A 26,827-nucleotide genomic window follows, 5' to 3' on the forward strand; every position below is an offset into this window, starting at 1 on the left:
GAGGAACTCTGTTGGAACTGTGTATGTATCCCTGCTGAGGGAGGAAGCCACTTGGGGAGGGGGAATTAATTTTAATAGGAAAGGAGAAAAAATAATGGAAACACATCTCATTATTTTATTGTCACATTTCTATTTATCTTTTGAGTGTTTCCCCTGTTTGCCAGCACAGTTATGTTTGTCCATTTTTTCTTTCTGTAGGATAAAAGTATAAACTCACTGAAATCTTTTTTATATGGTTATACTAGGATTATATACTTCAGATTCATTTACTATCCTTTTTCAGTGTTCAGATAATAGATTAATGGAGAAAAAACATTAAAATTGTTTCTTGTTTAAATAAATTTAACTCTAACCTGGATGAAAAATGTGTTTACTGCTTTCAGTCGACCAGATAAAAAGCAACGTATGGTAAATATTGAAAGCTCCAGGCATCGAAAACAAGAGCAGAAGCACCCTCAGCCACAACCTTATAAAAGGGAAGGTAAATGGCATAAATATGGTCGCACTAATGGAAGACACATGGCAAACCTTGAAATAGAATTGGGGCAGTTACCTTTTGATCCTAAATATTGACCTTCACAACTAAGTTAAATTAGAAAACTGTAACAGAAACTTGGATGCTTTCTTTACTGTTTGGTGTTGAAACTAAGATGAAATTATCAAGATAACAATGTCTTTTTATCATTTCTAAGTATAGTTTGATGATTTTATATTATTACTCAGAAGTATCAAGCAAAAGCTTACTAACTTGCATTTTCCTGTAGTTTAGTTTTGCTGAATTTTTTTTTTTTTTTGGCACTGAAAATATTCAGCTGTAGTTTTATTAAGGAAGCCAAGCATGCAACACATTTTGTGCATGAAATGAGACTTCCTTTCAGTGTATGAGCTTAAAGCAAGCTCAAATCATACATGACAAAGTGTAATTAACACTGATATTTGTGTTAAATTTCCAGTAGAGCTTGAAAAAGTACATTGTGATGGAATTTCATCTTTAACATTTTATAACCTTACACTTGCTTCTTGTCTTTTTGTGGGTTCAAGAGCCCGTTGATTTGTGAAGAATTTGCTGCCTTCTTATGAACTTGCTGACTTGTTCTCTTGTGAAATTTCTTGCACATCTGAATACTGTGGAAGAAACAATAAAACTACACCATGAGGAAAACTAAAGGTCTTTATTTAAAATCTGGCATTGCATTAATATATGATTTTATATTGTGATTTTTTCCCCATACATTTCCTCAGTAGTGCTGTTTGGTAAAGCAGTTCATAGTGGTTTTGGCTAGTTCCATGAGTTTTACCCAGTATTTAGTAGCATCTTTCAGCAACATCTGAATATTTCTGCTCAGCAATCTCTATTTCTCTAAGATCTAAACATAGTTCAGAATTTCATCTTTGGTTGAGTTTCCCTTTTAACTTCCGTTCATAGACGTATATGTGACTTCCAGTTCGACTCTCCGGAAAGTGAGTGTGGAAGAAAACGGCAGTTCTCTCATAGTTGTTTGAAATTAGGAAAGGACTTATTTCCTAGAAGGAAATAAATGTTTTTAAGCAAATAAAAGCCACCTTTTGTTGAGTACTGTTCATGAATTTAAGAATGACCTATTTGTTCTTCTGCAACTTTTTTCTTAATAAAACAATGCAATTTCATAATAAAATAACTCATGGTAAGTAACACATATTCCTTGGTAGTTCTATAGAACTAGGGCTGATTCTGACCAGGGAAAAGACCAGTTAATAAAATATGTGTTGTAAGGGACCATTAAAAAAAGTGATATTGTAAATTTATCTGAGTGTTTGCTAAACCTGAGATAAAATAAAATACCAAATTATACCTTTTTTCATATTCCCTTACCTCCTCCAAGACGCTGAAGATGATCAAGTGAGTAGGCAGTTGTGAATCATTTTGAAACTCCATATACAACCACTTTAAGGGATTTAGATAAAACATATCTGCTTCAACTAGATAATCAGTTTTTCCAGTCAGGTCTGGGGGACACTGGAGAAATCTCATTGGAAGCGGGTAGTGGACATGGCTATAAAAAGAAAGTTACCATTATAGTTACAAGAAGTTAAAAAAAATTGTGACAGTTTTCAAATTACACTTAAGATACATCATGTTTACATAACAAAATGTGAAATCTGAATCTAAACTGGGTTTCACTTAAGGTGAAGAGGCACATCTTTAATGCAGTTTTCTCAAAAAATGGAGACAAAGATTCTTATACAGTGTAGGTAGCATAACCTCAAGTCCAAAGTAAAGAGTGAAACTCCATGTGAAGGTGGGAAGTCAGTCCGCAGCTTGTGGGACTCAATACTCTCGAACATTAGTAGGTGTTCCAGGCACAGGGGCTTTGGGACCAGGTATGTTACTTGTTAATAAGAGAGTAATATCTGGCAAAGCAGAAAACTCGTCATGAACCCGAAAGGATAAAGAATTCTTTTTTCTTTTCCTCTTTCTGCTCTGAATTCTTAAGCGACAAGTTTTTCCTATTTCTTTTGTTGTTCTTAAATATTTATATAAGTATGATTTAGTAAAAAGAACAACATAGGTTCACGGATCAAAATCCAAATAAGTAACAGTTTTACTGTGGCATTGGAAGATTAGAGTATATGTAGTCTATGGGGTCGCACAGAGTCAGACACGACTGAAGTGACTTAGCAGCAGCAGCAGCAGCAGCAGCAGAAAAGATGGATTAAGCAGTTACTTGGGACATGCAAAAAGCCATGTTTACAACTTTGCCTCAGAAAAATTAATATAAATATTTGATAGAGGTTTATTTTTATCTATGAAATGTGTACAAAGTAAATTTACACAGGATCTTAATACTTCATGACTTTTACAATTTTGAAGATGAAGGTCTTGCTTCAAGGGGAAAGCAGAAACAATTGAGAAAAGGCTGCCAGCCTTATATTTCAGAGGTAGGTATCATACTTTTGTGTGTGTGTGTGTGTGCGCATGCTCCATTGTGCATTGTTGGAAAAACCTAAGATGAGAACTAGGTGAACTATGCAAAGCCTAAGATACCAGTCACTACAGCCATGTATGGGAGAGCATCATGGTACCTCTAGGATTCCTGTTCTCTGTGGAGTTACCACTACTGAGAATATGGGGAGAGTGAACATCCCTCTCTCAGCTCTAGTCTTTTTTATATAGACTAGATCCTATCTGCAAGTTAAAGGGCTGTTTGAGGTCTTGCATCCATCTAACTGGCTTTTGCTGGACAATCCCAATTTTCCAAAAAAGCCTATTAATGATTGGCATTAATGACTGAGTTAAGCAGAGTATTCCAAAAGTGTTCAATTACTGTAAAATGATACCAACTTTGATACTGACTGAATGTGCACATGGAAAATTAACTTCAGATTAACTCTAGACAGGTAAAGAATTTTCTAAAGGAAAGCTGTTTTTTTTGTCCTTTTATCCTTATTAGGCAATTGATGTATATAGCTCCCTGAAATACAAGCTTAGTGTCCATGATGTATTTTTAAATGCCCTGCATAATTAAGGCACTTTCACTGTTATTTCCCAGACACACTTAATCCAAGCATTAGAATATCATCTAATTGAATTCCCTAACTTTTACAGGCAAGACAGCTGATACCTAAAGAAAGTAAAAACACTGGTTTAAGACCAGGACAGCAGTCCCCATCAGTAAATCTGGACTTGAATCCTGTGTTCTGAGATCATTTACAAATTATGTAAATATAAGATGTATCACAAAGGTTTGTATTAAGATCAATGATACCTGAATTTTTTTTTTTTTTTTTTTTTTTACAAAGAGTACCTTTTAAAGGTAGTATAAAATGCTGTATAAGTTTATTTGATCAGAGTATTTAAATGTAAGTTGTTTTGAATATTAAAGTATATTTAAAAGTGGTATATGATTTTCATTGACATAAACAGGAGTTTCAAATGCCTTATAATCATTTGACCAATTAATTTAAATTCAGGAATCTGAAAGGAGTTTTAAAGTAGTTTTTATAGTCATAGCATTTAGTGAACAACTTTTATTACCTGTAATAAGGGGTAGAATGACAAGGCATCATCATAAGTACTGAAGCTGAAGATACATTTGTATTGTTGTAAGAGAGTTCTTGAATATTAGTCATGACATCAAGAGTACCTCGTTGATGAACTAAACCAGTATAGAGGGCAAGGAGCATATTTGATAAAAACAGAAAACTTAGAGCTGGTTTCTTCCATGTTTTCAAGTTGTTTAGCGAGTATCCTATATAAAGATAGACACATTGAATGGTAACACTGGTAATTTTTTTTCTTATAGCTAAGTGAATATTAATTGCAAATATAATCTTTAATGGAAGTGTACTACAAGCTGAAATGCTGTCATGGAAAAACATGTAATAAGCATTGGGTCATGTTTGTAATTTCTCTTGACTATTCACTGTCATTGTCCAGTATCATCCAGGTCTTGACCTTTTTCTAGAAAAAGGAATTGACCTATAGGGAATCCAGATTTGAATTCTAGCTTTGGCATTAGTTTCCCCATCCACAACAGTACCTTTTTCAAATATTAGGGGGAAATGTGTGTACAGCGCCAGTCCTGGTACATCGTTGATAAATATATAGAACTTGCTTTTATTCCATTTACTTATCTCTTTTATCTCCCAAGCACTAGTGACAGATTGTGTACATACAAGTCTCAGTAATTCTGGAGGAAATGTCTGTATTATTCTTAGAAAAATATACCAGTAGGCTCCTGGGAGATTTTCAGTGGTCAGTTTGTGAGTGGTGGCATGGATCTGTTTCTGGAAGTAGATTTATGTTTGTTTGTTTCTTTCACTGTTGTGTTGGGCAATCTGGAGATGCTGAAAATTAAGAGGGTGTAAGTGATGCCTCTGAGCATGGTCATTGGAGGGAGGGTACAGGAACCAGTTCTGTAACACTGGTTATCTGACTTTTGAAACAGCACAAGTGTGGTTTGGCTAAAAAGATTAGAATATGGAAAAACAAAGTGGCCTAATCAGAGACAAGCAGGTCTGCAACGGCCACTGTAGTAAAAACAGATTAAGCAAAAACCCAGCCCAGAACTGGAAACAGCTCAAATGACAAGTTCACTCTAAGAATTTCAGCATTATTAGACTAGTGACACCTTTCTTCTCCAGGTAAGGAAACTGAGGTACAAGGTTATACAGTTCACTAAGGATCAAAGCCAACATTCTGATCTAGAATTAAGGTGTTTTGGGTGGGATTGGGGAAAGTTCAAATTAGGCAAGACAAGTTACTGTAGATTGAAAAAAACAGCTGTAGTTATTTCTCTTCCTGTGTCTTGTCCCCACACTAGCCTGAAGTTTGTCCTCTTAATTTAGCTTGGCTTTGTGACTTGGTTTGACTAAAAGAATGTGGTAGAAGTGGCAGTGTGCCGGTTCCATGCTTGGGCCTCCCTTGGATCCCTGCCTACACCCAGCTTGTTCAGCACCAGATAGCCTGCTGGAGAATGAGAGCCCCCAGCAGAGGTGAGGTACCCTGACCAATAGCCAGCTGAATCCCAAGTATGTGACAGCCCAGCCTAGTTCAGCAGAGCTGCCTACCTCCTCCGCAGCTGATTATATTTGCATAAGTGAGCTCAGTGGAGAACTACCCACCTGAGCTGTCAATTTGTAAATAATTGTAAGCCACTGAGTGTTGAGGTGACTTGTTACACTGCAATCGCCAATAGAATTGTCATGTATATATAAAATCAGGTTAATATGGGTCACATAAGAATAGAGTAAAAACAGATTTGAGGTACAATATAACTCAAGATTTCAAGTGGCTAGAAAAGAAAATTGGGCCAGAAAACTGTGCCATTTAAAACATCTGGAACTCCAAGGAGACTGTTGTCTGAAATCATTCTTGAACATCCAGACTTTGGTCTAGGTGAACTCACTACTTAACTAGTCTTGTTGTTGGAACTCGGCCTAACAGTTCTAATTCTTAGTGAAAGTACAAGTCTCCAAGGAATCAGAATTTTTGGCTCACTCAGGAACCTTAGGTACACGTGTCTGAGGGAAAAGCTCACATCCTGTGAGAGGATCAGGGGTTTTTCTAGGTCTCTGTCCTTGAAGGATCTGAATGGACACAAGATGGAAGAAAAGCAGATTCTTTTCATTAGAAAGGTGTCTCTACAACCCACATGAACATTTTATCTCAGTGTTTGGGACTGGAAACAGGTTACCAAGACCCTCCCACTTAAAGATTCACTCTCTTGGAATGGGAATGAGGATTTAGACAACTCAGTCTTTAAAACACTATTAAAGACACAGAGCAGAGAAATAGAATGGTGGAAAAAACAGATTATAAAAATGAAATGTAACCAAGTTCCTAAATAAACGAAACCAAAATGTGCACAGAAATATTTGTCCTCCGGTAGCATCTGGCAGTGTTCACCTGGGTGAAAAGTAAACAATTGTAACTAACTCAAGTGGTTGTTAAAAAGAAAAAAACTAAATCTGAATAGTATTTTATGAACAGAATTGTTCTGTTAAATGATCCCACTATTCTAAAGACTTGCCAAGTAGCTCTTAGACTTTTATATTTTTGTGTCTGCATCTGTAGATGAAGTATGACTATATAAAGATATTATATGACACTAACTTTCATTTTAGTACTTTAGATATTTCAAATATATAGATATGTATGTTTGTGTCTAAAGAGAGTACATACAGCTGAGATATGGGAGATGATATTTATACTTGACCAAAGAAGGCTACTTAATGAATTTGGAGGGTTTTCTGTTTGTTTTTTAAGTAAAAAGTTTGATACCATTAATGCCCTCATTTTTATGAGCCTCCAGGTCCAGTTTGATTATCATTTCTTCCTTCCATAGTCCAGTGATTTTTCTTTTTTTAGTGATTAATATTTGAAGCAAGCCAACAAATCATTCTGAATTAAACTTTAAGTTAATAAAGTTTCAATTCATAAATTTTCCAAACCAACATAAAAATTCATATTTTCCAGAGCTTAGTAATATAAAACTTTTAGAAGTCGCATGTAAAAAACTTACTGCAAAGACCTAGTGGAGATACGGAGAAAGGTGGCAAATGAAACCAGAGGTGTGAATCACGTTAAAAACTGCATATGCGTTGGGACTGAGTCTTGAAAGGATAAATGTATATAAAGCATTAAAAACTAGTTTCAACATTAATTTTCCATTTGTGGAATGTAAAACTTGTAGTTTAACCATAAATTTAAATTAGCTATTCTGAAATAGACGTATTACTTTTTAGTGAAAGATTTCTAACAGCCAGAAGGACCACCATCAAAAGGTGCTATAGATGCTGGATCCTTATATTTTTATCTCACTTTACAGGACACAGGAAAAAGGGCATTTAGGGAAGAAAATGGATATTTTGGCTACAGAAAGGGAAAGCTGCAGTAATATAATCAATTTGTAATTAAGGAGCAATCCTTACTTAGCCTAGTAGAAAATAATATTTTAGAGTTTAATAAACATTGATTGTCCTTGGTTTATTATTGTTTTTTTTCTCTATTTTACAAAAATACTTACCACAGAACACCATACAAAATGGTAAAACTGGATAGATAAACCTGAATTCTTTGTGGCTCAACATGCTATAATAAAAAGAAGATATTCAAAGAAGATATTATTTTCTCATATTAAATGATACTTTAAGAAATTAATGTATTTAAAATGAATATAATTAACATGATCTGTTTTTGTAATTATGAGACTGAATTTCATGCTTCAGGAATCAGTCTATTTTTCAGTTATATGGTGGTGATGATGTGTTAAAAGTAATGCCAACAGTTGATGTCAAAGTGAAATTCTAAAGTACAACTGCATTCTAAAAAAAGGGATTTCTGTTACCAACGCAAGTAATATTACTCAAATTTCAAATAGAAATGTACATTTTCATTTAGAATTACAGTACTTAAAATTGTGGTAGTTTCTGTTTTTTAAAAGCAAATACAATTTTCAACCTCTTAAAATTGAATATAATATTATTAAGCAAACTATATGTATCAGAAGGGCTTCCCTGGTGGCTCAGACTGTAAAGAATCTGCCTGCAATGCAGGAGACTTGGGTTTGATCCCTGGGTTGGGAAGATCTGGAGAATGTATTAAAAGTATTCAGATGATCTGAGCATCAGCATTTGTTTGATATTTAAACGCTAAGCCGTGTCCGACTCTTTCCAACCCTATGAATTGCAGCCCACCAGGCTCCTCTGTCCATAGGATTTCCTAGGCAAGAACACTGGAGTGGGTTGCCATTTCTTTCTCCAAGGGATCTTCCCGACCCAGGGATTGAACCCACGTCTCTTGTGTTACAGGCGGATTCTTTACCACTGAGTCACCAGGGAAGCCCTGAGAACCAGCATAATCACTGCATTTTCAATCTGCTAAATAATCCCCACTAACAAATCATAAGAATTAATGAACCTGCAAAAGATAAATAGTTTACCTTTCAAAGAATTTAATTTCTTGGTAACATTTAAAAAATGAACTATTTGAACAAATAAAATCTTACCTATAAACTAGCAGTGTCCATAGCACAGTCACCAAAAATATCCTGTATCTCTTTGGGGCCAGAAAGCAGCCATGAATAAAGAAGGGTAAGTGAGTACCCAGGACAGCTGGAAATCCTTGACTGAAGTACCAGTGCCATGGATGAGAACCATAAAATGATCCCAAATCCTGTAGCACATTGAATTTCAAAAAATTGTATTGAACCAGAGTCCACTGGGATAGTTGAAGGAAAAAGAAATAGAAATGTGTTAATGCCAAGTATGGGTTTTTGGCCTTAGGGAATTTGGCATAATCATGAAATTAAATCAGAATGAAGTCTGAATACTAGGTAGTTTACATTGATAATTTTGAATATGTAATAATTCTTTTTTATACTGTTATGGTTTATAATAGTATACTGAATACAGTTCCCTGTGCTATATAATAGAATCTTGTTTATCCATTGTCCATATAATAATTTGCATCTAATCGTAAACTTCCAATCCAACCCTCCCTCCACCCTCTTCCCCTTGGCAACCACAAGCCTGTTCTCTTATGTCCCTGAGTCTGTTTTTGTTTCACAGATAGGTTCATCTGTGTCCTATTTTATAGATTCCACATATAAATGATAATGGTATTTGTCTTTATCTGACTGACTTCATTTAGTATGATCATCTCTTGTTGCATCCATGTTGCTGCACATGGCATTATTTCAGTCTTTTTTATGGCTGAGTAGTATTCCGTTGTATGTTTATCCATTTATCTGTCAATGGATATTTACATTGTTTCCATGTTTTGGCTATTGTGAATAATGCTGCTATGAACATAATGGTGCCAGTATCTTTTTAGATTTAAGTTTTGTCTCGATATGTGGAAAAAGTCCCAGGAGTGGGATTGCTGGATCACATGGTAATTCTGTTTTTCATTTTCTGAGGAACCTTCATACTGTTTTCCATAGTGGCTGTACCATAAGCTTACATTCCCACCAAAGGTGTAAGAGGGTTCCCTTTTCTCCACATTCTCTCATGCATTTGTTAATTGTAGTTTTTAATGATGGCCATTCTGACCAGTGTGAACTGGTACCTCACTGTAATTTTGATTTGCATTTTTCTAATAGTGACGATGAACATCTTTTCATGTACCTATTGGCCATTGTATTTCTTCTTTGGAGAAATGTCTGTTTAGGTTTTCTGCCCACTTTTCGATTGGGTTGTTTGTTTTTCTGTTGTTGAGTTATATGAACTGTTGGCATATTCTGGAAATTAAGTCCCTTGTTGGTTGTATCATTTGCAAATATTTTCTCCTGTTCAAGTTGTCTTTTTGTTTCTTTTTTATGGTTTCTTTTTGGGTATTTTTCTTTTTTAAAAAATTTATTTTAATTGGAGTCTAATTACTTTACAATATTGTAGTGGTTTTTGCCATACATTGACATGAATCAGCCATGGGTGTACATGTGTTCCCCATCCCCATTTGTTTATATTTGTTTTTATTTCTGTTGCCTTGGGAGACTGACCTAAGAAAACATTGGCATCATTTATATCAGAGAATATTTTGCTTATGATCTCTTTTAGGGAGTTTTATGGTGTCATGTCTTATGTTTAAGCAGCCATTTTGAGTTTATTTTTGTGTATGGTGAGACAGGGTATTCTAACTTCATCAATTTATAGGTAACTGTCCAACTTTCCTATTACCAGTTGCTGAAGAGACTGTCTTTTTTTCCATTGTATATTATTACCTCCTTTTTCAAAGATTAATTGACTGTAGGTGTGTGGGTTTATTTCTGGGCTCTCTATTCACTTCCATTGATCCATATATCCATTTTTGTGCCAGTACCATGCCGATTTGTTACTGTAACTTTGTAGTATTGTCTGAAGTCTGGGAGGGTTATGCCTCCTACTTTGTTCTTTTTCTGAAGGATTGCTTTAGCAATTCAGAGTCTCTTACAGTTCCATATAAATTTTAGGATTGTTCTAGTTCTGTGAAAAATGTCATGAGTAATTTGATAGGAGCAGTCACATTAAATCTGTAGATTCTCTGGGTAGTACGGCCATTTTAACAATATAAATTCTTTCAATGCAAGTGCATGGGATATCTTTTCTATTTCTTTGAATCATCTTAAGTTTCGTTTGTTAATGTTTTATAGTTCTCAGTATATAAGCCTTTCACCTCCCTGGTCAGGTTTGTTCCTAAGTATTTTGAGTGGTGTGATTTTGAAAGGTATTATTTTTTTTACATTCCCTTTCTGATATTTCATTGTTAGTGTAAATAAATGCAAAGGATTTATGTATGATAATTTTGTATCCTGCTACCTTGCTGAGTTCATTTATCAGTTTAGTAGTTTATGTGTGGAGTCTTCAGGGTTTTCTATAGATGGTATCATGTTATCTGCTATAATGACAATTTTGCCTCTTCCTTTCCAATTTGGATACCTTTTATTTCTTTTATTATCTGACTGCTATGGCTAGGACTTCCAGTACTGTGTTGAGTAGAAGAGGTGAGAGTAGGCATCCTTATCTTCTTCTAGATTTTAGTGGGAAGGCTTTCAGCTTTTCACCATTGGGTATTAAATTGGCTATGGGTTTGTCATGCGTGTGTGCTCAGTCACTCAAGTCATGTCTGACTCTGCAACCCCATGGACTGTAGCCTGCCACGCTCCTCGACCCATGGGATTTTCCCCAGGCAAGAATACTGGAGTGAGTTGCCATTTCTTCCTCCAAGGGGATCTTCCTGACCCAGGTATTGAACCCACGTCTCTTGTGTCTCCTGCATTGGCAATCATATTCTTCACCATTGAGCCACTTGGGAAGCCCATGGGTTTGTCTTAAATAGCTTTTATTATGTTGAGATATATTCCTTCTATACCCACTTTGGCAAGAGTTTTTTTATCATGAATGTTGAGTTATGGCAATGCTTTTTCTGCATCTAGTGAGATCATGTGGCTTCTGTCTTCTGCTTATGTGTCGTATCACATTGATTTGCCTATGTTGACCCATCCTTGTGAACCTGGGATGAATCCCACTTGGTCGTGGTATACAATCTTTTCTGTGTGTCTTTGGATTTGGTTTGCTAATATTTTGTTGAGAATTTTTGCATCAATATTCATCAAAAGTATTGGCCTGTAATTTTCTCTTTTGGTGATATCTTTGTCTAGTTTTGCTTCTCAGAATGTCTTTGGGAGTGATCCTGATCAGTATAAGCTCTTCACATGTTTGGTAGAATTTGCCTGTGAAGCCATCTGGTCCTCTAGTGATTGAAAGAGCACAATTCAAGAAGAAGTGAATCAATTTCTTCTTGATTCAGTTTTGGTGGACTGAATGTTTCTAGAAACTTGTCCATTTCTTCTAGATTGTCAGATTTGTTGGCATATAGTTGTTCATAGTATTATGTTGCTTTGTATTTATACAGTATCAGTTGTTAACATTTCCTTTTTCATTTCTTAATTTATTGGGTCCTCTGTCTTTTCTTCTTGATGAGCCTGGCCAGAGGTTTGTCAATCTTGTTTATTACCCTTTCAGAGAACCAGCTCTTGGTTTTACTGATTTTTTTCATCTCTTAATTTTCTCTCTGATCTTTATTATTTCCTTCTTTCTGCTGACTTCTGGTTTTGTTTTTCTTTTTCTAACTCTTTTTACGTGGTAAGTTTAGGTTGTTCATTTTAAAATTTCTTTGTTTTTTGAGGAAAGCCTGTATCACTATGAACTTCTAAGAACTGCTTCTGCTGCATCCGATTGATTTTGTATGGTTCTCTTTTCATTATCATTTATAATAAGAGTGAAATCATTTATTAACTTTTTAAAAGTATTAATGTATTCTTTGCAAAACACTAGGTTTTTGAGATTCAAGAGAGTATAATTGTTTATGCCCATTTTGACAGTGTAGCATGTAGACATAAAGAATTAATGAAAATAATTTTTATATGTTTGGTACCCATATTAAAAATTTTACTGTAGTACCATCTTATGGCATCACACATTACCTATTAAGATAAAGCTATGAAAACACTGCACTTTGAATTACAGCATAACAGCATAAAGTAGGTAATAACAATAGCAGCTAACATTAAGTGCTCACTTTTGCCATGCAGTGTTGTAAGTATTTTACATGTGTTATCTCATTTAATCCTCCAACCTTAAGAGACAAGTACCACAATTATTTCCAGATAAGGAAACTGGCAAGAATAACTGGTCCAAGATCTTACATCTTAATACACTAGGCTTTAGACAATAGCATCTGATTCCAGACCTATAAGTGACTTAAAAACAGGGAACTAAAAATCAACCAGAGGCTGTTACCAATTAAATTAAACTTATTACCATTATTATTAGATTAAACCTATATTGATGCTTTTGAACTATGGTGTTGGAGAAGACTCTTGAGAGTCCTTGGACCGCAAGGAGATCGAACCAGTCCGTTCTAAAGGAGATCAGTCCTGGGTGTTCTTTAGAAGGAATGATGCTAAAGCTGAAACTCCAATACTTTGGCCACCTGATGCAAAGAGTTGACTCACTGGAAAAGACTCTGATGCTGGGAGGGGTTGGGGGCAGGAGGAGAAGGGGACGACAGAGGATGAGATGGCTGATGGCATCACTGACTCGATGGACATGAGTTTGGGTGAACTCCGGAAGTTGGTGATGGACAGGGGGGCCTGGCGTGTTGCGATTCATGGGGTTGTAAAGAGTCGGACACGACTGAGCGACTGAACTGAACTGAACCGATACTAAATCTATTACCAATAAGATTAAACCAGATGCTTAAAGAATATTCTGGTTAAAATGAATTCTGAATAATTGAAGTTAACTAAAATCATTTAAAAGTTAACCTTTATTGTTACAAACCTGACAATAGTACTTTAAATGGATTTCTTAGAATTTCAATTAATACACAATTTCAATTAATACACAATTTCAATTAATACACAATTCTGTTATATGGAAAGTACAGCAAAGTGAACCAAAGGCATATGCTACTAGCTTTTCCCTAATATATCCCATATCATTAAAAAAATGGTTTGCCTATGTTTCTAAATACTCATGGATTAAAAAGTAAGGCTGAGTTTTTAGTGTAATAAAGTGACTATATTAAAGTAACTTAAAAAAAAAAGGTTAATTTTACTTACTTGACCAAAAAAAATACGATCAATTATCAGAGACAAACTCAAAGTGACAAATCTGAAAAACAAAACAGAATGGTGACTAACACTTTGAACCTACTGAAAATCCAGCAATGGCATATGACTTACTGGCATATAGCATCAAAAGCCACTTTAAAAATGCTTCAAAAGTTTCTCCAGCTGAATATGGATTTACACGTTTTGAAAGATATTTCATTGAAAAAAGCTGTATTTAAACTTTTTAAAAGTAATAAATTCTGTATTACCTATTGCTGCATAATGAATTACCACCAAATGTTTTGGCAACCTAAAACTATGAGCATTTATTATCTCACAGCTTCTGTGGGTTAAGAATCCAGGCAGAGCTTAGCTGGGTATCTCTGACTCAAGATCTCATAACTTTTTAGGATATTGACTGGGTCTGTAGTTTCAGCTGAAGGTTCTCATGATTTTTCCCTACAGCATGCATTGTCACTTCTCAAGTTTTTCACACATAAATTAATCATAGTTTTTAGCTGTCTCCCTGAACTGGAATGTATAATTCATGAAGGAATGGACTTTGTTTTGTTAAATTGCTGTATCTCTAGCATCTGGAACAGCACCTAGCACATATCAGGATTAAATATTTGCTGAATGAATGCTTTACAATCAAAACAGTTAATAAATCTGAGAAATGACAATAGTGGCAACTTAGCCACCATGTGATTTTGTCCTTTTTTAATAGCTACCAGAAATAGCCTGTACAGAGTGAATACTAATATATTAAAAAGATCACTGTTTTAAGTGTCAAAGTGCATTCATTCCTTCAATGAATAATTATTTTGTATATTCCACTAGGTACCTGGTATAATTCTGATCCTAGGAGCTCAAAATATAGTTAGAGAACCTGGGCTTCAATCCCATTTTCATCATAGCAACCCAGTGACACTGGCTAGTTTAATTTCATCAAGCCCTCCATTTTCTGTATCACAAAGTAAAAACACACCTACATTGCCTAGATCCAAGAATTGTGAAATCAGGTAATATGTGAATATATATTGTATGGTTATCATAAAACCCGATACAAATGTGAAGGAATCAAATATCCTTAAAATATATTTGAAAAATATTTAAGAAATAAAGCATAGGAAAGTTCTAATTTAGAAAAACTCCCAGGATCATTTAAGCAAATTAAAATACTAAGAATCACAACTAAAAATATAAAATTGGAAATACTATGTTTCCTTGGTCTGATAATTCTCAGTGATATTAGAAGATATACCTGACTAAAAAGATGTAAAATCTTGTTCATAATCTTTAATTTATTAAAATTAATATGATGGATTGTAGCCATACTTACCCTACAGGTAAAAACTGATGCAGAATAAGATCAAGCTTTCTCTGTTCTTGCCAGAAATGTCTGAACAGCAAAGGTATCCATGGAATAACAGCTGTGGGACGGATTATGAAGGCAAGTGCCACCAGGGATGAGTACTTCACACTATACGTAAGGAAAAGGTATTATTAAGACAACTTGGAAGTGAGTTCAGAGGTTATCTATTTACTCTGTGGTATTATATATATTTATTTTTTTAATTAGAGCATTTTCTTTTTGGTATAAATAGCTATCTGAACATGGGGAACTTACCTGAACTTTATGGTTCTTAATTTTTCTTGTCCATAAAAAAGAGGTAGTATGTAAGGTCTTTTCCAGCTTTACTTAATATTCTAGTATTTCTAAGTAAGAAGTTATTCTAATCTTAATGTTAGTTTTATTTACTGAGAGATATATCAACTTTTAACCATAAAACTCTGTCAAATCCTTTTCTGGTGGAAGTGTCTCCTACCAAAATAAAAGACAGTCACACATTTTCTAAGGGAGAAAAAAAAAAAACTCTTTTAAAGAACCATTGGGATTATTTAGGCAATGTTGGGCTTCTGGGCACATGTGGTTTTGTTCAGAAAGTAGGCTTGTAGTTTTGCCCATCTGAAAGATACATATATCTGTGTATACATATATAGATATACACCTGATTTTAAAAAAGCTTACTGTAAAAACCTATATGATCATGGATAGAAATGTGGGTTTTTACTATTAGGACCTCTTTCAATAAATAGTTGAAGGAGAGCACCTAATAATCATCAAGGCGACAGACAGTGGCAAAAGAACTTTATGGTACTATGATACACCTATTGACTAATAAGTAACTATAAAGAAATGTCCAATGTTGGTGAAGATGTAATAGGGATTTCAAGTTCAAATTCTTATGGAGACCAGGTAAGTAATAAAAATTTGCATGGGACCTCCAATAGTGTCATGCAGGAAGCTTGGCCCAGAATGTTGCCAGGCCTTACATTTTTTCAAGAGAAACTAGAAATCAAGATTTTAGGTAAAATCTCCCAATTTAAAAAATTTGCCAAGTAGTTAAGGTAAAGAACAAAAACACTGAGCAGGTGAAATAAAACACCTCTGGCTTGGTCTGAACTTGTAGTCAGCCTAATTGCAAATTCTGCCATAGTGAAACTACCTAGAGGATGCCCAAATGTATCTAGTCCTACCTAACCTCACTCCAAATTTTCCAACTTGGATTTCTTACTCCTTTCTGAATATTTCTACATAATTCTTACTGGAATTTAAAATCAAAGTATATGAAATAAACCCCTTAACTTTCTCACAAACCTGTTTAGTGTCTAGTATTTAACAGTATCACTCATTTTCTGTCTAAAAATTTGGAGTCACCTTAAATCCCAACTTTTCATCCCATACATCCACTTTCCTTCTCATTGCCATGATTTTACATCAAGTCTTCTCACTTGCCTAAAATCTTCTCATAGTTGTGTCTCCTGTTTGGAATCTTTTCATAGTCATTATTTCTAATTTTGCAGAAATATTTCTTAATATCATTGTCACCGTCAATACTTACTCAACACTTACTGTGTAATAGGACACACTGTCTACAGATTCTCATTTAATTCTTGAAAGTGGCTCTATTTTCATTTGATAGAAATCAATGTTTATACATCCTCATCTATAGGTAACGAAAGTGAATGCCTATTCTAGCAGTCAAGAGTCTTAATGCAGAAATGATGTTATTTGGTTTGATCCTCAACAACCTTGTATATAAGGAAGAATGGATACTAGCTTCTTAACTAGATTCCCAGATTTTCTAGCTTTCTCCCTTTTAATATATCCTCAGTATTGCTACTAGGAGAGAATTCTAAATCAGGTTTAATTGTGTCATGCTTCTCAAAGCTACTGGTACCCTGCTACTTATAAAATCTGAATTCTGGAGAAGGGCAAAACGCCATGATAGCCTCATTCCTCTCTTCTCCCACACATTAGCTCCTCCAGACAACCTGCCCAGAATACAGTGAAACCCTATTCTGATGTTCCTTTTTCTTAGTATTTTATACCAATTTATATAAACCCAAACCATGTCCATGTATTTTCTATTTGCCATTCACGATCTACTCTGTTCTTCACCTGCCCAGGGTGTAGGGAGGGTGACCTATTGGACTGTATCAGTGGGCTGCCTTGCTCTTTGGCTTCTCTTTGACTGGAGGGCAGAAGAGTCAGTGTATGTTATTCACCCTGCTCTTACCTTGCTTGGATAAAGGCTGGCTGTACCCCTCTATTGTTGGGGTCCTCTCTAAAAGAGTTCTAGGGATTTCAGTAAAAGTTTCCTCTCCTTACTCCCTGAGGCCAAAGGATAACAGAAACTTCTGTGTGACTAGCCCTCAGGTACTATGCTATGCTATGCTAAGTCACTTCAGTCGTGTCCGACTCTGTGTGACCCCTAGATGGCAGCCCACCAGGCTCCCCCATCCCTGGGATTCTCCAGGCAAGAACACTGGAGTGGGTTGCCATTGCCTTCTCCAGTGCATGAAAGTGAAAGGTGAAAGTGAAGGCGCTCAGTCGTGTCCAACTCTTAGCGACCCCATGGACTGCAGCCTACCAGGCTCCTCCATCCATGGGATTTTCCAGGCAAGAGTACTGGAGTGGGGTGCCATTGCTTTCTCCGTCAGATACTATGGTATCCCCTTACTAGCTTTTCTAAACATTGTTTATACCTTTGTAAACAGTCCTTTTATTAAACTCTCTTTCCTGCTGTAATCAACTGTGAATTTGTGGTTCTGATAGCCTTCATGAATACTGGGGGAGTCCACTGGATATTGCAATATATTAATAATTTAAGATTTTTCAAAACCATGCTTTAGAGTTTTGTACATAATTGTAACAGTACTGTAACTCACCTGTTCATAGACTTTGAACCTTCCAAAGGATAGTAGAAAAGTGCAATTATAGTGAGAACAGTTTCCATGGTGTTTGTAAGAGTTCTGGTACAGCAATACCACGTGAACCAAGAGCATAACTGGCAAAAAAACTAAGAACAATTATAAGCAAATATATATGGAGTAGGAAATGGAAAAGCTTAGTATTATCTTCTAAGGAAAATAGCAAGCAAGTCTAATGTTAAAAATGGGCATGCCCAAACGTTTTTAAGAAGTTATATCAAACACATGTCTATGATAATCAGACCTATATTTGTTAAAGTTAAGTTTATTCTTTCAGGTACATTTCATTTGATTTAAATCTCACTTCACACTAATAAAAGATATAAAAAAATGCAGATTCCTTGACGGCAGAGTTTAAAGACTGAAATTCATAGCTAGAATTTAATAATCGGTATTACTCAAATTGTAGTATATTACTGACATTTTCTTGATATTTTTATTGACCTGGTTTGGAATGTCCTGTTTCCTGAAGGGAAATTGAAGACCACACACACACATAAAGTGACTTATCAGGAAAAAGCATTAAATTCTAATTTGGAAATTGACTAAATTAATAAACTACTTTTAGGTAGAACATGCAAACAGAAGCATCATTAAGTCTGAAAAACAAATGCCTTTAAAAGAAACTTCTTAGTTGCTTCAAGGATGTTAAAACATGTCATACCAGCTTCCTATCTCTTCCAATACAGACTTTAAAACATGTTCCCAATTAACTTCTTGTGAAGTTAAAGGCTCTTCCTGAACTAGACGATCATAGTACTGCCACTTTGGAGGAAGGATTTTAAAGGCATTATGTCTCTGATGTTTTAGGTTCAGCCTTGGGCAGTGTATATAAGCACAAATTAAAGAGACTGACTTAATCCTTGAAGGACTCGATTGCTAAAGTAATCTGTCTTTAATGCAAATCAACACACTATCTGCAGAAATGTCATATTAATAATAATGTTAATAAATTAACACTAAATTGTATTTCAGAAATGTGTTGGTAAATTGGTTATCTGGAATTTGAAATATATTTGCCAACAGAATTATAAAAAAGGTACTAAGATTTCTAAGTTGGCTTATATAAGCTTACTTAATTGATAACTCTTTTTAGGATAGTTTAACTGGGAAAATCATTCAGGATTTGAATGGGAGATTGAGAATCTCCTCACTGTGAAGTAAGTCAAATAACAAAAGACAATCTTCTGTACTTTTTCCATTCTAGCCAAAAGTGAAAGAGTGCATCAGTGAGAAGAGAATTCTTAGGCCTGAGTTGCAGGTAGTTGGAGGAATAGTGAAAGGATTCTAAACAGCTGAGGTAGTCCATGTGGTAGGCAATAGTTTAGAACTGTTCCTACTGAATATTATGGCAAGTGAGACAAGGACTGAGCCGAGTCATGGTGCTTCCCAAGGCTGTGTCCTAGGCTTTGGCCTCTCTAGGGTTGCAGGGCACCAATGGTTTCTGCCACGTAGGGCTCATTCAGAAGGAGACAGCATGTCCACCTGCATCTTACTGTTCTGAATTATGGAAGTGCCTTTGTAAAGTTGTACAAGTTATCTTCTGAAACTGCCTTGGGAAAATCAGTCATGTTGACTGCCCTGTTCACGTGCTTCACGCTCACAGAAATGAAGGAAATAGATTTTCTAACGTGTTTTAAACTTACCACCCATCGTGCTACTTGCTGATTTTCTAGTTGCTTCATTAATGAGTAAAGCCTCAAGTCTGCTATAGCAGACAGAAGTGCTTGGGCAAGTCTAGGAATCCAAATCTTCATTAGTTAAAAAAAAAGATATTAAAAACATCTGGTTAGTTCACACTTTAAAACCATAAGAAATCAACAAGCTTATCCAACATTGATTGAAAGCCATTCTTAGTTTTAAAAAAAGATGCATTGTTCTGTTCTTCTGCAAAAATACCTGTTTTTCTACAAAAAAAACTGCATTAATTTTCATGGAAATACCAAAAGATAGCTTTATCTTTCCCGTTCTCTCTATAATATATGTATTACAATACTATTAATTTTAAGTAGCCAGCAGCCCATTTCATTGTGTGAAGGCTGTATTTTAGAAGCACATTTAGTTGTTTTCATTAGCAAAACAGTAGGTAATTTTAAATGAAACATTTACAATACTGTGGGCTAAGTATCATACTAAGTACTTCATGTATATCAGCTCATTCAGTCCTTCTATCAATCCTATGAGACAGGATTATGAGAAAACAGGGACAGAGAGGTTAAGTGATATCCGCAAAACTGCAGAGCTCGTTAGTGTGGAGGTCAGGGTTCAAACCCGTCTGCCTGATTCCAAAGCTCTTAGCTACTAAACTACATTGCTTTGCTATCCTGCAATATCAATAATGTGAGTTGCTTCTTTTTTTGTAGTCTATTATTATAGAAATATGGTTTTCAGATATTAAAGAAGAATAAAAAGAAAGTAAATGTATTATAACAATTACAGTTAATGATTCTATATCATACATTAATATCTTTGAGTTTTAAAATGTGTCACAGTTATCATTAACAAACTAAACACTTGCTGGTAGATCACAACTTAATTTTAGTTTGTTCAGAAGATGTGTTTCTAAAAATTTACATGTAAATCTGTATTTTATTGCATCAAACTTCACTAAATTTACGTTATAATTAGAGCTGCTTTACTTTCAATTGTCAGTGATTTCTAACACTTTAGCTTTATGTCCTTTATCAGTACTCTGTAAGTATATGTTTAAATCATAACGGTACATTGTACTTCATAATTCCACTTAAACTGTGCCCGTAATATACAGTAAAAGGCACCTCTGTACTCACCTTCTGTTTGCCCTGCAAAAGAATCTATCAGCCTCCTCCTCACTTCCCAGGTCTGCAAATACTTCATGTGAAAAGTTAATTTCGCTACAAACTTGATATGAGCTGAGTGTTGAGGTAGCCACTAAAATACTAAAAGAATTCTTGTGCACTGAGATAAGTATAGTTATTTATGAACTTAATGAGCCACTATATTCTGAGCTACTTGCCCTAGCTTTCACTATTGTGTTCAGTTTCAAGACCCACATTTTAAGATTAGACATTAATAAATTACAAGATGATTATGAGGTTTTAAGACTGGAGATGTTTATCCTGGATAAATAGGACTTTTTGAAGTGTTATGTAAAAATCTTGAATTTAAAAGTAGATAGATTTTAGCTGAACACAAAAATAAATGGAGTTGTAAATTTCTGGTTTTTAGCAGTCTCTCCAGACTTTATCATAATTTTCCAGGTTATAATAAGGCCTTGACAAGAATTAAAGTGTTACACATGGCTGCTGGAGAATAAAAACTAGTGTGATGGAGTAAAGAGAAGATGGAATGTGACAGGAGTGAACCCTGAAGATTAGGCCTTTGTTGGTAGCTTACCATTCTATATTCCTGTTCTTTAAGATCCTGACCCTTCCTTTCCTGAAGCTCCAGGAGCTGGATGTCTGTGTGCCATCTTCTGACTGTTCAAAACCCCCACTATGGTACACTGCTCCCACCGCAACAGGTCTCCCTTCTTATTCTTCTTCTCACAGTATTCCAAGCCAGTGCTCTCCAGTATAAATACAATGTGAGCCATATACTGAATTTTAAATCTTATAGTAGTCAAAAAGTGAAAAATGTCAAAACAGGTAAAATGAACCTCAATACTTTTATTTAACTCATTATATCTAAAATATTTCAACATTTAATCAATGTAAAAATTACAGAAATATTTTACATTCTTCTTTTGCTCTAGTTCTTTGACGTTTGGTATGGATTTTACACTAAGAGCGCGTCTCAATTTGGACTAGCCACATTTCTAGCATTTCCAGTCTTGAGTAGCCACATGTGAGTGGTGGCTTCTGTATTGAACAGCAGAGCTCTAAGCCATCCTTAATTCTGTCCACATACCTTATGAAGTTTAGAGAGAAGTTATCTGGAAAGAGCACTGGACTGTGAATAAGTAGACATAGGATCTACTTTTAGCTTTTAATATGCAGTGACTTTGGTCTGTTTTCTTCATCATTTCTCTGACAACCTTCTGGTTTCAAAATTATATAATCTATTTTAAAATAATCAAGATGAGAGTATGATGACTGACAGAATCATAATGGTTCTCTGTTCAAGTTCTTTCTTGAAGACTCCTTCATTCATAATCTAACCTATTTTCTGGGATAGTATATACATTTGCCTAGGCAAATATGAATATCCTGCATATCTAGAAGCTAGTGGGTAGTCGTGAGAGATGAAAAAACAATTCACAGTTCCTAACTTCTACATGTGTTAATGGAAGAAACAACTCCTACTGCTCTCAATTTTCCTTCCCTGTGATATTCTCAAATGAAGCATCAATTTCACCAATATGGTCTTTGTTTTTCACTAATGGGTAATTAGGTATCATTGTAAAGGGGAGGGTACAATACAGCCTTTAAAAAAAAGAGAACTAAACCAAACTCCACAACCTCAGTGTCTTTCCAGGCTTCAAAAAACCTTTCAGGATTTGGGCTGCCTTTAGAATTCTGGGCCACTTCCCGAACAGAAAATGGGAAAGGGCCAAACTGTTGAGTCCAACTTGATGATAGCTTAAAGGATGTTGATAATGAGGTTAGAAAAACTTCTGCAACGTTAGTTCTTCTTTTGTATCTTTTCTTGGCCACTGACCCCAGAAATTCATTATCTTGGAATTACAACTCTGCTCACTCTTGATGGTTAATTACTACACACCACAATGACTGTACATATCAATATATTTTTGTCAAGTTAATTTGCCTAATTTTTAATTTCAGCACTAAATCCTGAGTAGGTTTATATGTATTTAGTTTTCATAGGCTCACATAACATGGCTTTATGTTTACAAGTTAAAAAAATAAGATATATCACTTTCTTAAGTGATTCTTTTATGAAGGAAATTTACTTTTAAAGTACAAATAATATATAGTCATTCTGAACATCTGTATATCTTAATAGAATTTCTCACAGCAGAACACTAATGCTTAACGTTTTTAGCACATATTGAACGCTTACACATCACCGTGTGTCTTTGAACCCTGGGCTTCCCAGATACAGAGTTCAGCAACAGTATTTTAAAAACAAACTTGCATAAATAATAATTATCATTAACATTTAATATTAATATACATTAACCTTAAAAAAAGGATGAAATCTGTTAATGACTATTTTGATTACTTTTATTTAAACTTACCAGCAAATGAACACTGTCTTTCCCCAAAAGATGCAGAATCTTGTAAATGCTTGCAAAGATTAAGGGGTAAGTATAACCCCTCAATCTTTCTGTCCATTCCCAGGTCAAATAACCATAATTAGTAATATTAAGGACTAATGTTAAGTAGCATTGAAACAGAACCTCTTTTCATTTCTACATATAAAACTTATTTTTCAGCAAAGAAGCTTAAATAAAAACATAGTATTTTATACAGGGTATTGGAAATAAAAATGTAGTTGGCTAACTAAACAATTTCTTCAAAGCAGGAATGTTTTTTACTTCATCTATATCCTCCACATTACTGAGCACTGTGGGAATATATACCAAAGGCTTAGTACATTAACACCAAAGAAAGTACAGAAGAAATATTAGCCTAAAATAATGGCACACTTTTATAGGTTAAAATTACTCGGAAAAGATATGGAAAATTGATTGAAAACATATCAGAGCTGACACAGTTTCTGAGATGAATACACATTTCTAGTCCAGGAATAGAAAACTACAAAGGATATTTGAAAACCATACGATGTGCAACTTCAAGAGACTGCCAGTATTCATCTGGAACAAAACTTGTCTGGACTAAAAAGCAGTTACATATTCGTAATGCTATGATAAACAAGACCAGATAAATGTTTTCACCAAGATCTGAAAAAAATGAACAAACAGGTAATTGTAGCACAAGAGTCAGGCAACTTCCACTTGGAGAACAAAAATCTGCTCTGATGGGCCCCTTGCTCAGGCTCTGTTAAAGTGCAGTAGTGAATTCCAGCCCCTCCACACTACTCAAAAGCAGACCTGGGTGGGAGGTTAGGCAAAGCGCCATAGCCTTATCAATGGGGGATTACCACTCCTTTCATTTAACAAATCATATATTAAGATACATTTTGAAAAAGAGATTGGGTTAACTAAGGCCTTAAGCTAATACATGTGTATATAATGAAAGAAACCAGCTAACAAATTACTAACTTCGGAAGCAACATTTTGTATATGTGCATATACTGGCATATAAAATGGTCCTTTGTACACTTTAAATAGTCCTTATTGATGCTTTTGTATGCTAGGCACTGAATTCATTCCTTTACATGCACTATGTCATTTAGTCCTCATTGCTAGGGGGAAGGTAGCATTAGCCCTATTTTATAGGAGAAAACTGAGGCTCAGAAGTTAAACTGCCTTCTCCCAAGTTAGAAAGGTTGTAAAACAGGATTCAAAACCAGGTCTGTATGTTGACTCCAGTCCTCTTAACCACAAATGGACATCTTACACACTACAGATTTTTTAAATGTGAATTTAGTTGCCAACACTTAAAAATCAGATTTTATGTTAACATCTGTATTGTAGCATATCAAAACTCCTTAAGATCTGGCAACATAGAGCTCAACTGGCAAACAACTGGCTGGTACTGAAATATAGGGTCCTTTGACTTCTTACTTGTATTTAGCCTTGCCTCTTCTGTCTCCTGGCAACTTGAGTTTGCAGCCTGCCTCTGATCCACTGTGAGTCTTTTACTATCATTCTGGGTTCCTGCACTTTCATTCCTTATTCTTCAGGAACATTTCCTTTTTTAAAATTGGAGGGTAATTAAAATATTGTGATGGTTTTGCCATGCATCAACATGAACTGGCCACAGGTATAACGTGTCCCCTCCCTCCCTCCCTAACCCCCCACCCCCACCCCATCCCTCCAGGTTGTCACAGAGCGCTGCCTTTGAGTGCCCCATGTCATACTCAGACTTCCATTGGCTATTATTTTACATAGGTAACATACATGTTTCAATGCTATTCTCGCAAATCATCCCACCCTCTCCTCTGGGTCCAAAATGTCTGTTCTTTATGTCTGTGCCTATGCTTCCCTGCACACTGGCACCATCTTTCTAGATTCCATTGTTCAGTTGTCAACATACACATGAACTAATATATGACATTTGTCTTTCATACTTCACTCTGACAGGGTCTAGGCTCATACACCTCATTAGAACTGACTCAAATGCATTCCTTTTTAGAGCTGAGTAATATTCCATTGTGTATGTGTACTATTTTCCAATGGACAACTAGGTTGCTTCCATGTAATAGCTATTGTAAATAGTGCAGCAATGAACATTGGGGTACTTTTTCAATTCACGACAACGTGTATTTATCAATTCTGGTTTCCTCAGAGTATATGCCCAGTAGTGAGATTTCTGGGTTGTATGGTAGTTTTATCCCTAGTTTTTTAAGGAGTCTCCATACTGTTCTCCATTGGTGGTATCAGTTTGCATTCCCACCAACAGTGTAAGAAAGTTCCCTTTTCTTCACACCCTCTCCAGCATTTATTGTTTGTAAACTTTTTGATGATGGCCATTCTGACTGGTGTGAGATGATACCTCATTGTGGTTTTGATTTGCATTTCTCTAATGAGCAATGTTCTGCATCTTTTCATGTGTTTCTTAGCCATCTGTATGTCTTCTTTGGAGAAATGTACGTTCATGTCTTCTGTCCACTTTTTGATTGGGTGGGTTGTTTTTCTGGTATTGAGCTGCATGGGCTACTTATATATTTTGAAGATTCTTTGTCAGTTTAATTTGTTATCTTCTCCCATTCTGAGTGTTGTCTTTTCACCTTGCTTATAGTTTTCTTAGTAGTGCAAAAGCTTTTAAGTTTAATTAGGGCCCACTGGTTTATTTTTATTTCCATTACACTAGGAGGTGAGTCATAGAGGATCCTGCTGTGATTTAGGTCAAAGAATGCAGGAATACATTTTAAATGTTCTCACTGGTGCATTCAACACCACGTAGTGCCCCTTGTGAACTTTAATCTTTCAGAAACAAACCTCCCTACTGGACTGTATCTGCTGTCCGAAAACCTTGTTCTCTCCTTTTCTCCTCTTTGTGGCCTTAGGCAGAAAAAACTGTACTCAGAACTGGCCCTTAAATAACAGCCTTCGGCACATACAAGGCACGCAATATATAATGAATGAATGAGGAACCTATCTACAAACCCACTCCGACAGATCAGAATCCCACTTGCTGGGGTCGAGACCAAAGAAAAGGCGGAGGGGCCAGCAGGAAAAAGCAACGTGGCGGGGGGTCAGACCTGGTTCCACTCCAGGAATCAGCCCTCCGTAGATACGAAACTTTGGGAACACTGGGTCAGGGTGGCCACTCCCTCGCTGACTTGGGATGGCCACATCATGCTTATTCACTTCACATGGCTACGGAAAGCTGGCACAAAACAATGCAGAATACAGTGCCCTGCAAGAGACGGGGATCTAGAATCCCATCTCCAGCGCAATGCAATTTCTTGGCGCACCACGCCCCCCCAACTCCCGGCCTCCCAGTAGATGGAGCCCTCGTTCAGGGTCGCCGATTTCCCGCCATCACCACCCAGCTCGGCGTCCACACCCCCTCACTCACCCCCACAGCGCCCGGTGCTCTTCTGCGGGCTGAGATACAAGGTGGACTTTCTCGTTCGCAGCTTCGTCTTCTCATGAGAGCGGTTCTGGAGACCGCGGAAAAAGAGGCCGCCGCCTCCGCCGTCGTCTCGCTCCATTCTGCATCAGCTTTGAGGTCCACTGGGGACCGCCAGCAGCCAACGTCCCCAGCAATGGATGGCTGAAGCGGCGCTCGTTGCTCTTCCGCCCACTAAGTTTGGCCTTAGTAAGCTGCCGTGCCGGAAGGCGCGAAGATAGCCGGGAAAAAGGCATCTTCGTCCCGCCCACTTCCAACGGTGGTCCCCGCGGCCCACTATTGCTGGTTCGGCAGCGCGTCTACGTCTTCGCCGTGGACTGGTCCACGCTT

The 26,827-nt window shown here is 36.1% G+C and overlaps 2 protein-coding genes across 12 annotated transcripts in view; one reads left to right on the forward strand and one right to left on the reverse strand.

The window, feature by feature from the left end:
- Nucleotides 1-1,167, forward strand: part of CCPG1 (cell cycle progression 1) — a 42,021-nt gene extending 40,854 nt beyond the window's left edge. For 7 of the 9 annotated variants that reach the window (XM_061431211.1, XM_061431218.1, XM_061431210.1 and 4 more), the window contains one exon: nucleotides 384-1,167. In XM_061431211.1, the coding sequence (XP_061287195.1) occupies nucleotides 384-573 (190 nt within the window). In that variant the 3' untranslated portion in view covers nucleotides 574-1,167. The remainder of the gene's footprint in view (nucleotides 1-383) is intronic. The other 2 variants (XM_061431219.1, XM_061431214.1) reach the window with 1 other exon arrangement.
- PIGB (phosphatidylinositol glycan anchor biosynthesis class B) lies at nucleotides 754-26,579 on the reverse strand. Of its 3 annotated transcripts, none has more exons than XM_061431222.1 (13): nucleotides 26,444-26,531; nucleotides 24,484-24,611; nucleotides 23,565-23,697; nucleotides 23,032-23,149; nucleotides 19,499-19,603; nucleotides 17,811-17,941; nucleotides 14,917-15,057; nucleotides 13,584-13,635; nucleotides 8,490-8,701; nucleotides 7,509-7,573; nucleotides 4,016-4,229; nucleotides 1,853-2,033; nucleotides 754-1,524 (listed from the first exon to the last, which is right to left on the reverse strand). In XM_061431222.1, the coding sequence occupies exons 3-13, from the start codon at nucleotides 23,573-23,575 to the stop codon at nucleotides 1,387-1,389; spliced, it is 1,368 nt and encodes a 455-aa protein (XP_061287206.1). In that variant the 5' UTR covers nucleotides 23,576-23,697; nucleotides 24,484-24,611; nucleotides 26,444-26,531; the 3' UTR covers nucleotides 754-1,386. The 3 variants fall into 3 exon arrangements, with proteins under 3 accessions (XP_061287206.1, XP_061287205.1, XP_061287204.1); XM_061431221.1 differs by lacking the exon at nucleotides 26,444-26,531 and adding an exon at nucleotides 26,124-26,210; XM_061431220.1 differs by lacking the exon at nucleotides 24,484-24,611 and having other exon boundaries at nucleotides 26,444-26,579.
- Nucleotides 26,580-26,827: the final 248 nt, after the last annotated feature.

The sequence above is a fragment of the Bos javanicus genome, chromosome 10 (genome assembly GCF_032452875.1).
Source record: "Bos javanicus breed banteng chromosome 10, ARS-OSU_banteng_1.0, whole genome shotgun sequence".
In the NCBI taxonomy this organism is placed as follows: domain Eukaryota; kingdom Metazoa; phylum Chordata; class Mammalia; order Artiodactyla; family Bovidae; genus Bos; species Bos javanicus.

Coding starts and splice junctions, on each gene's coding strand:
- PIGB (XM_061431220.1), bottom strand. CDS start 26,579: ATGGAGCGAGACGACGGCGGAGGCGGCGGCCTCTTTTTCCGCGGTCTC. Junction 19,604..23,031: donor AAGACAGTGTTCATTTGCTG/GTAAGTTTAAAT, acceptor TAACTAATGAAG/ATTTGGATTCCTAGACTTGC. Junction 17,942..19,498: donor AGCAAGTAGCACGATGGGTG/GTAAGTTTAAAA, acceptor AATTGTTCTTAG/TTTTTTTGCCAGTTATGCTC.